Source organism: Pelodiscus sinensis, chromosome 30 (genome assembly GCF_052426305.1).
Source record: "Pelodiscus sinensis isolate ZL-2025 chromosome 30, ASM5242630v1, whole genome shotgun sequence".
NCBI classification, from domain to species: Eukaryota; Metazoa; Chordata; order Testudines; family Trionychidae; genus Pelodiscus; species Pelodiscus sinensis.
This window is the reverse complement of record NC_143081.1, coordinates 1,504,184-1,513,566: the sequence shown is the minus strand read 5'-3', so window position 1 is coordinate 1,513,566 and position 9,383 is coordinate 1,504,184. Positions and strand designations below refer to the sequence as shown.

Sequence of the window (9,383 nt, the reverse complement as noted above, 5' to 3'; positions counted from 1 at the left end):
GTGTTTGCTGCCCCCTGGTGGTGGGGTTGTGTGTTTGCTGCCCCCTGGTGGCGGGGTTGTGTGTTTGCTGGTGGCGGGGTTGTGTGTTTGCTGGTGGCAGGGTTGTGTGTTTGCTGCCCCCTGGTGGCGGGGTTGTGTGTTTGCTGGTGGCAGGGTTGTGTGTTTGCTGGTGGCAGGGTTGTGTGTTTGCTGCCCCCTGGTGGCGGGGTTGTGTGTTTGCTGGTGGCGGGGTTGTGTGTTTGCTGCCCCCTGGTGGTGGGGTTGTGTGTTTGCTGCCCCCTGGTGGCGGGGTTGTGTGTTTGCTGGTGGCGGGGTTGTGTGTTTGCTGCCCCCTGGTGGTGGGGTTGTGTGTTTGCTGCCCCCTGGTGGCGGGGTTGTGTGTGTTGCTGGTGGCAGGGTGGTGGACTGGCTGCCCCCTGGTGGTGGGGACGGGACCTGCCCCATGTGCCCCCCCCACACTCCCTAGTGGCAGGTTGTGTGTTTCCTTCCCTGGGTGTCCCCCCCCCGAGATCCGACTGTCCCCTGTTGGCCGGGACTGAGAGCTACTGTGTGTGACCCACAGATGGGGGCCAGGGACGCCCGGCCCCTGCAGCCTGCCCCCCAGCAAGGGGCCCCAGTGAGGAAGGAGCCGGCTGCTGATCGCCAGATAGAATTTATTTCTCTCTTCGCTCTGTACAGGCCGAAAATAGACAGTGACCCCCGGGGGGGGGGCGGAAAAGGGGGGGCGGGGTAGCCGCTCAGGGGGAGGAGCCACATTCAGAATCCTGCCCCCCTCCCCGTTTTCCACCTGCCGGGGGCTCCCCGTGGGAACCGGGGTCCCTCCCTCGCGGGGGGTCGGAAGCGTGGGGAGGAGCCGGGTGCGCATGGGGGGTGGAAGCAAGCGGCTGGGGGGCAGGGTGGAGTCTGTGCCCCATGGCTATGGGGGGAGGGGCCGATCCTTGGTTTTTGTTGGCGGGGAGGCCTCTTCTCTCTCGCCTCGGTGCCACGTTCCCGGCTGCCCCCAGCTGCTGGCAGGGCAGGTCTGTCAGTCTGTCCCGGACTCCGGGGTCCCTGTGGAGAGACGGACGAGGTGACAGGCTGGGGGGGGAACAGCTGGGGGGCAGAGGGTGGCTCTACTCACCCACAGCCTGGTCCATGGAGAGGAGAGGCCGAGCCACGGGGAGGCGGGTTTTCCGGGATGGCTGGTACCTCCCCGTGGGTGGGGGCGGAGGGGGGTCGGGCAGGGGGGCGTTGGCCGCACCTGTTGGGGGTGGGGAAGGGTTAGATCCAGAGACAACCCAGCTGGGGGCACTGCTATGGGGAAGCTCGCAGCCCCTAGGGTTCCCCCCCCCCTCCGGCTGGGGGCACTGCTGTGGGGAAGCTCGCAGCCCCTAGGGTCCCCATTTCTGTCTGGTGGCACTGCTAGGGCGGAAGCTCACATCCCTTAGGGTCCCCTCCCTCAGCTAGAGGCACTGCTGTGGGGAAGCTCGCAGCCCCTAGAGTTCCCCCCCCCCGGCTGGGGGCACTGCTGTGGGGAAGCTCGCAGCCCCTAGGGTCCCCACTTCTGTCTGGTGGCACTGCTAGGGGGGAAGCTCACAGCCCTTAGGGTCCCCTCCCCCAGCTAGAGGCAATGCTGTGGGGAAGCTCGCAGCCCTGGGGCCCCTTCCCCCACTCAGTTCGGGGTCTCACCTCTGGCTCCAGGGTGACGGCCCCGGTCTGACTCCAGCTTGTCACAGGACTGGGCCCGGCGCGTGCGCTGGGGCTTCAGGGGGACCGGCTTCCGCCCCCCCTCACAGCCCCCTGGAAGGAGAAAGGGGGTGAAAGGCCCCGGGTCCCCTCCCCCACCCCTGGAGCCAGCCCGTCCCTGTTTGGGGCAGGGTCTGTCCTGGCCCCGCCCCCTAGCCCAGTTCCCGGTACCTTCTGTATCCAGGTGGTCCGGGCGGGGACGGGCGATGGGGGGGGAGGTCCGCGCCTCGGGGGGACCGGCCCCCCCCTCCCCCTCCTCGCTGCTTTGGCTCCTCTCCGGCTGAGTGGGGGCCTTTCGGCCCCGGGGGACGGCGACGGGCTTGGGGGGACGGGCCTGTTGGGGAGTGGGGAGGGGACAGGGGCATCAGTTAGACCCCCCAGTAATGCCACAGAGCACCCCAAACTCCACCCCCGGGGGCACTGCTGTGGGGAAGCTCACAGCTTACACCCTCTGTCCCCCCAGCCTCCCACCACTGCAGCCCCCCTCTCACCTTTCCAGATACCAGGAAGCTGGGGTTTGGGGGCCTGTCCCCCTCCTCCTCTCTGGGGGTCCCGCTGGGGCTGTCCGTCCCCTCCCGGTCCAGCTGCGCGCTCTCCTCTGCTGAAATGGGAGAGGAAGAAACCACATGAATGATGGGGGCACTGCTGTCGGAAGCTCGCAGCCGTGCCGGGCACTGCTCTAAAGCTTAGAACTCCAGGGGCACTGCTGCAGGGAAGTTCACAGCCCTGAGGGCACTGCTGTAGGGAAGCTCGCAGCCCTGGGGGCACTGCTGCAGGGAAGCTCACAGCCTTAGGGGCACCGCCCCAGGGAAGCTCACAGCCTCAGGGCACTGTGCCAGGAAGCTCGCAGCCCTGGCGGCACTGTTGTAGGGAAGCTCACAGCCCTGGGGCACTGTGCCGGGAAGCTCGCAGCCCTTACCGATATCCCAGCTGGCCTCAGCCCGGCGGATGGTGGCGAACGTCGGTTTGGAGCTCTGTGGGGGAGGTTGGGGTCTCCAGCCCCCTCTGTCTGTGGGGGGGGGGAAAGGGGGGATCAGGATGGGGGGAGCTAGGAGAGGAGGAGGGGCAGACTTTGGGGTGCACCCCCTTACCTGTTTCGTCCGAGGACCTCCGCCTCTCTCGATCCTGCAGGCTGCCCGTCCTCTGCAGCTCCACCCCCTGGAGCCAAGCCAGTAGAAAGGGGAGTCAAGTGGGTGTGGCCTCCCTCCTCAGGCCCCGCCCCCAAATAGCCCCTCCCTCTGTGACTGTAGCTGCAGGCCACCAGGTAACAAGTGGGCGTGGCCTGTCTTCAGGCTCCACCCCTTCAGAAATGCCCCTCCCCTTCCCCCATACCTCTGTCTTCCCATCCAGGCTCCGCCCCATTCCCGGCAGGGCGATGCGCTGGACTTTGGAAGGCTGCAATAGCTCCGCCTCCGAGGAGTCGGACTCCGCCCTCTCGGGGTTGCGGGGACGGTCGGTGGAGGGACCCTACGGACAGAGAGGTGGTTGAACGCAGCGACCTCTGCGGGGCCCTCCCGCCCTGCTGCCCGGACCCCCCTTACCTGCATCCCCCGGGATGGCAGCCCCTTCACCCCGCTTCCTCCGCTGCCCCCCAGCCCGGGGAAGGGGACCCGCACGCTCTGGGGCTCCTCCTCCTGCCCCTCGTCCAGGCTGGCCGAGCTCCGCATGGGCGCCTTGGGCTCCTCTCCTGCCCCCTGCGGGGTGCCGGGGGAGCTGTGGGGGGCCCCCCACACGGTGTCTTCAGCCTCCCGCTCCCCCTTGAGGCTCCGGTGGCGCCGAAAATGGAAAAGCCCCTTTCGCCTCTTCTTCTGCATGGGGGGCAGGGCGTCCGAAGGACCTGGTCTCACCCCGCAGCCCCTGGGGGTCCGGGGATAGCTGGGGGGCAGAGGAGAGGAGTGGGGGTGATCAGAGAATCAGACTGGGGGGGCTCCCTACCCTTCCCCCAGCCCAGTGCCCTTTCTGCCGACAGCAGCCAGTGCCAGATGCCCCAGAGGGAGGGAACGGAACCGGTACTGATCGCGCCATCTCGCTCCTGCCATCCATCTCCGCCCTCCGACACACAGAGGCTGGGGACCCCGTTCCTACCCAGCCTGGCTAAGAGCCATCGATGGACCCAACCTCCATGAATCTATCTCGCTATTTTTTGAACCCTGTTAATGTCCTGGCCTTTGCCACATCCTCTGGCGAGGAGTTCCACAGGTTGACTGTGCTCGGAGTGAAGAAAAACTTCCTTTGGTTTGTTTGAAACCTTTTCAGCTCATTGGGTGACCCCTCGTGCTTATATTGTGGGATCCCCCCCCCCCGAATGTGCCTTACTTTACATTTATCAACATTAAAATCCATCTGCCATTTTGTTGCCCTAGTTCGGAGAGACCCTTTTGCAGTTCTTCACAGTCTGCTTTGGACTTAACTCTCTTGAGCAGTTTGGTACCAAGGGTTGATGGTCCCACCTGGCGTTATCGGTGAGGACACGCCTGCTAAAAAATTCCTCCAGGCCCTCATCCAGCCTCGGCACCGTCCCGTTCTCCTGCCGCTGGGGCTCGATGGATCCTGGCGTCCGAGCCTGCTGAGGAGAGGTATAGTATGCAAGGAATTCGCCCCTGTCACTTTAAGACTGGCTCCTCCCTCTTACCCCCCCCCATAGGCAAAGGGGAAGTCCCGCCTCCAGTGACTTGGACTTCCTGCCGTAGTCTGGAGATAAAGCTATTAGCTCCTCCCACTACAAGAACAGCTCTTCCCCCTTTCCATCGGAAACTACCTCCTCCAGTAACCGGAACTTCCTGTTTTGGAGTATTAAAAAGAGTAATGCTCAGTTAGCTGCTCCTACTATAAAGCTGGCTCCTCCCCCCTGTACACAGCTGAAGTAGGAAGTCCCGCGTCTTGGGAACCGGGACTTCCTGTTTTAGTAGGGGATAAGTTCCAGTTTCCTGTGTCTGCTTCAGCTCATTACCCCATCAGGCTCTGGGGCTGGAGTCTGTCCAAAAGGTAAAGGCACAGTTGAGGGGAGACAGAGTGAAAAAAGAGACAGAATGAGTGAACAAAAAAGGAGCAGAGAGGGGAAGAGGAATAAACAAACGAATAAGGGAAGGAACAAAAGAATGTGAAAATGAATGGATGGAAGAGGGAATGCAAAATTGAGAGAACGCATGATTAAGCAAATTTGCAAATGAAAAATTAAGGAGAAAAGGGGCGAACAAGAAAAGGAAGGAACGAGAAAGGAAGGAAGGAGAAAGGAAGGAACGAGAAAAGGAAGGAAGGAGAAAAGGAAGAAACGAGAAAGGAAGGAAGGAGAAAAGGAACGAATGTAGGAGAAACGGACTGAGGAAAGGAGAAGACAAGGGAACAAATGCAGCAGAATGAGAGAAAAGGAAGGAACGAGAAAGGAAGGAAGAAGAAGAGGAAGGAAGGAGAAAAGGAAGGAATGAATGCAGGAGAAGGTGAGAAAAGGAAGGAACGAGGAAGAAAGGAAGGAGAAAGGAAGGAAGGAGAAAAGGAAGGAGGGAGAAAGGAAGGAAGAAGAAGAGGAAGGAGGGAGAAAAGGAAGGAAGGAAGGAAGGAAGGAAGGAAGGAAGGAATGGGAAAAGGAAAGAGAAAAGGAATGGGAAAAGGAAGGAAGGAGAAAAGGAAGGAACGCAGGAGAAAAGGAAGGAAGGAGAAAAGGAAGGAGAAAAGGAATGGGAAAAGGAAGGAAGGAGAAAAGGAAGGAGGGAGAAAGGAAGGAAGGAGAAAAGGAAGGAGGGAGAAAGGAAGGAAGAAGAAGAGGAAGGAGGGAGAAAAGGAAGGAAGGAGAAAAGGAAGGAAGGAGAAAAGGAAGGAATGCAGGAGAAAAGGACTGCGGCAAGGAGAGGAGGGAACGAATGCAGGAGAACGGGAGAAAAGGAAGGAGCAGGGGAAGAAAGACTCAGATGAGCAACCCAGAGATGCCAGCAGAGGCCCGGCGGCACGAGGTGCTGGATGAGGTGGGCGTGACTCACGTTCTGGCGGGGCCCCGGGGGGGCGCAGCGGGGGGGCCGGGGCCGGCCGCGGGTGCGGTGCTCCAGCCGGGAGCCCTCGGTGGGGAGCTCGGCCAGTCCCTCGAAGGACGGGCTGCGGGAATGCGAGTACTGGCTGCTGGTCGACGAGGACAGCCAGCCGGACGGAGAGTCGGTGCTCCAACGGGGTGCAGCGTCGCCATCGGGGTCAGCTGTGGAGTGGGGGGACAGTGGGGCAGGGGAGGAGGAAGCAACAGAAGAAGGATTGTGTGGATAACGGAGGGGTGGGCAGAGGGATAGAGATTTGGGTGATGAAGTGACCGGGTTGAGGGAGGGGTGGATGGAGGGGTGCCTCGAGATATCAGTGGGGGGGGCAGATGGGTGGAAGGATGAATGTGTGGGTGGGTGAATGGAGGGAGGCAGGGAGGGAGGGAGGGAGGGAGGGAGGGATGGGTGGGTGGGCGGATGGAAGGAAAGGTGGATTGAAAGGTAGATTGAAGGTATGTATGGAGCTGGCTAGGTGGTTGGACAGACAGATGGATGAAGCAGTGGGTGGACAGATGGATTGTGGACAGTTGGATGGATGGAGTGGTGGGCAGGTTGAATGTATGTTTGGACAGATGGATAGACGGATGGATGGACAAGTGGACAGATGGATGGCTGGTACACGGATGGATGGCTGAATGGATGGAGTGATGGGTGGATGGACAGACAGATGGACGGATGGAGTGATGGGCGGATGAGCAGACGGATGGACGGAGTGATGGGCGGATGGACGTGTGGGTGGACAGACGGATGGACGGAGAGATGGGCGGATGGACGTGTGGGTGGACAGACGGATGGATGGAGTGATGGGCGGATGGACATGTGGATGGACAGACGGATGGATGGAGAGATGGGCGGATGGACGTGTGGATGGGCAGACGGACGGATGGAGTGATGGGCGGATGGACGTGTGGATGGACAGATGGATGGACGGATGGACGGAGAGATGGGCGGATGGATGTGTGGATGGACAGACGGATGGACGGAGTGATGGGCGGATGGACGTGTGGGTGGACAGACGGATGGATGGACGGAGTGATGGGTGGATGGACGTGTGGATGGATAGACAGATGGATGGAGTGATGGGCGGATGGACGTGTGGATGGACAGACGGATGGACGGAGTGATGGGCGGATGGACGTGTGGGTGGACAGACGGATGGATGGAGTGATGGGCGGATGGACGTGTGGGTGGACAGACGGATGGACGGAGTGATGGGCGGATGGACGTGTGGGTGGACAGACGGATGGATGGAGTGATGGGCGGATGGACGTGTGGGTGGACAGACGGATGGACAGAGTGATGGGCGGATGGACGTGTGGATGGACAGACGGATGGATTGATGGGTGATGGACGTGCAGATGGACAGATGGAGGGACAGACGGACAGACCGGTGGGCAGGCGGCTGGCTGGCTGGGTGGATGGAGACAGGAGAGGTCTGATCCGTGTCCATCGCTCACCGATAAAGGCGGAGACGGGCCGGATTTTCCTGCCGTGCTTCTGCCTCTTGATGGCCATGGTGTCCTGCAGAGGGGAGAGCAGGGTGACGCTAGGGCTGGGACTGGGGGGCTGGGAGAGGGGCCGGCAGGGCCGTGCCCCATCCCCATCGCTTACAATGCTGGTCCCCAGCTCATCGTCCGTGGTCTCCTCCGGGTCTCTCAGCTGGTTCCTGGGGGGCTGGTCCAGCGGGGTCCCCCCGGAGCTCCCTGCCCCGCCCTGCCCCTCGGAGAGCTGCTGGAGGTAGGTGATGTGCCGGGCCTGTGGGGGGAGAGGTACCTGGGGTGACTGGAGGTTCTAAGGGGGCTGAGGAGGGTTTTGGGGGGCTCAGCTTCTGCATGGGGGGAGAGAGGGGCAGAGTGGGGCTCTGGGGTATAACGCCGGGGGGCATGGCGAAGAGACTGAGGTGAATGTGGAGGGCGTGGGGGAAGGGCTGCCCTGGGGTGCCGGGGGTATCAAGGTGCAGGCATCTGTGGGGATTATGAAGAGGGCCTGGGGGGGCTCTGGGCATGACACAGCCCCTGCCGTGGGTGCACTAGGATGGGGCTGTGAGGGCTGCTGGGGAGCTGGGGGTATCACAGGATGGTCAGTAGAGGGGACTGGAGGTTAAGGTGGGGGGAAGGGGGTCCCTGGTGGAGCTGGGGTGACTGTGGAGGACTGGGGGGGCAGCAAGGGGGACTGGGGGCAGCATGGGAGGTTGGGGAGCAGTGCAGGGGGCTGGGGAGCAGCGGGGGGGACTGGGGGCAGCATGGGAGGTTGGGGAGCAGTGCAGAGGGCTGGGGGGCAGCAAGGGGGACTGGGGGCAGCATGGGAGGTTGGGGAGCAGTGCAGGGGGCTGGGGGGCAGCGGGGGGGCTGGAGGGCAGCATGGGAGGTTGGGGAGCAGTGCAGGGGGCTGGGGGGCAGCGGGGGGCTGGGGGCAGCATGGGAGGTTGGGGAGCAGTGTAGGGGGCTGGGGGGCAGCGGGGGGGCTGGAGGGCAGCATGGGAGGTTGGGGAGCAGTGCAGGGGGCTGGGGGGCAGCGGAGGGGCTGGAGGGCAGCATGGGAGGTTGGGGAGCAGTGCAGGGGGCTGGGGGGCAGCGGGGGGGCTGGAGGGCAGCATGGGAGGTTGGGGAGCAGTGCAGGGGGCTGGGGGGCAGTGGGGGGCTGGAGGGCAGCATGGGAGGTTGGGGAGCAGTGTAGGGGGCTGGGGGGCAGCGGGGGGGCTGGAGGGCAGCATGGGAGGTTGGGGAGCAGTGCAGGGGGCTGGGGGGCAGCGGGGGGCTGGGGGCAGCATGGGAGGTTGGGGAGCAGTGCAGAGGGCTGGGGGGGCAGCAAGGGGGACTGGGGGCAGCATGGGAGGTTGGGGAGCAGTGCAGGGGGCTGGGGGGCAGCGGGGGGGCTGGAGGGCAGCATGGGAGGTTGGGGAGCAGTGCAGGGGGCTGGGGGGCAGCGGGGGGCTGGGGGCAGCATGGGAGGTTGGGGAGCAGTGTAGGGGGCTGGGGGGCAGCGGGGGGGCTGGAGGGCAGCATGGGAGGTTGGGGAGCAGTGCAGGGGGCTGGGGGGCAGCGGAGGGGCTGGAGGGCAGCATGGGAGGTTGGGGAGCAGTGCAGGGGGCTGGGGGGCAGCGGGGGGGCTGGAGGGCAGCATGGGAGGTTGGGGAGCAGTGCAGGGGGCTGGGGGGCAGTGGGGGGCTGGAGGGCAGCATGGGAGGTTGGGGAGCAGTGCAGGGGGCTGGGGGGCAGCGGGGGGGCTGGAGGGCAGCATGGGAGGTTGGGGAGCAGTGCAGGGGGCTGGGGGGCAGCGGGGGGTCTGGGGGGCATGGGAGGTTGGGGAGCAGTGCAGGGGGCTGGGGGGCAGCGGGGGGTCTGGGGGGCATGGGAGGTTGGGGAGCAGTGCAGGGGGCTGGGGGGCAGCGGGGGGGCTGGAGGGCAGCATGGGAGGTTGGGGAGCAGTGCAGGGGGCTGGGGGGCAGCGGGGGGGCTGGGGGGCAGCATGGGAGGTTGGGGAGCAGTGCAGGGGGCTGGGGGGCAGCGGGGGGGCTGGAGGGCAGCATGGGAGGTTGGGGAGCAGTGCAGGGGGCTGGGGGGCAGCGGGGGGTCTGGGGGGCATGGGAGGTTGGGGAGCAGTGCAGGGGGCTGGGGGGCAGCGGGGGGGCTGGAGGGC

General features: G+C 64.1%; 1 protein-coding gene across 6 annotated transcripts in view; it reads right to left on the bottom strand.

Annotated features, from left to right (window-relative positions):
- Positions 1-636: 636 nt before the first annotated feature.
- The window catches only part of CARMIL3 (capping protein regulator and myosin 1 linker 3), a 35,737-nt gene continuing 26,990 nt past the window's right edge, over positions 637-9,383 (bottom strand). For 4 of the 6 annotated variants that reach the window (XM_089774311.1, XM_089774306.1, XM_089774307.1 and 1 more), the window contains 13 exons: positions 7,356-7,499; positions 7,202-7,265; positions 5,700-5,908; positions 4,176-4,291; positions 3,267-3,600; positions 3,058-3,192; positions 2,817-2,883; positions 2,645-2,734; positions 2,217-2,326; positions 1,897-2,059; positions 1,669-1,779; positions 1,121-1,240; positions 637-1,050 (listed from right to left, as the gene is read on the bottom strand). In XM_089774311.1, coding sequence (XP_089630437.1) covers positions 1,025-1,050; positions 1,121-1,240; positions 1,669-1,779; positions 1,897-2,059; positions 2,217-2,326; positions 2,645-2,734; positions 2,817-2,883; positions 3,058-3,192; positions 3,267-3,600; positions 4,176-4,291; positions 5,700-5,908; positions 7,202-7,265; positions 7,356-7,499 — 1,689 coding nt within the window. In that variant the 3' untranslated portion in view covers positions 637-1,024. The remainder of the gene's footprint in view (positions 1,051-1,120; positions 1,241-1,668; positions 1,780-1,896; positions 2,060-2,216; positions 2,327-2,644; positions 2,735-2,816; positions 2,884-3,057; positions 3,193-3,266; positions 3,601-4,175; positions 4,292-5,699; positions 5,909-7,201; positions 7,266-7,355; positions 7,500-9,383) is intronic. The other 2 variants (XM_089774309.1, XM_089774308.1) reach the window with 2 other exon arrangements.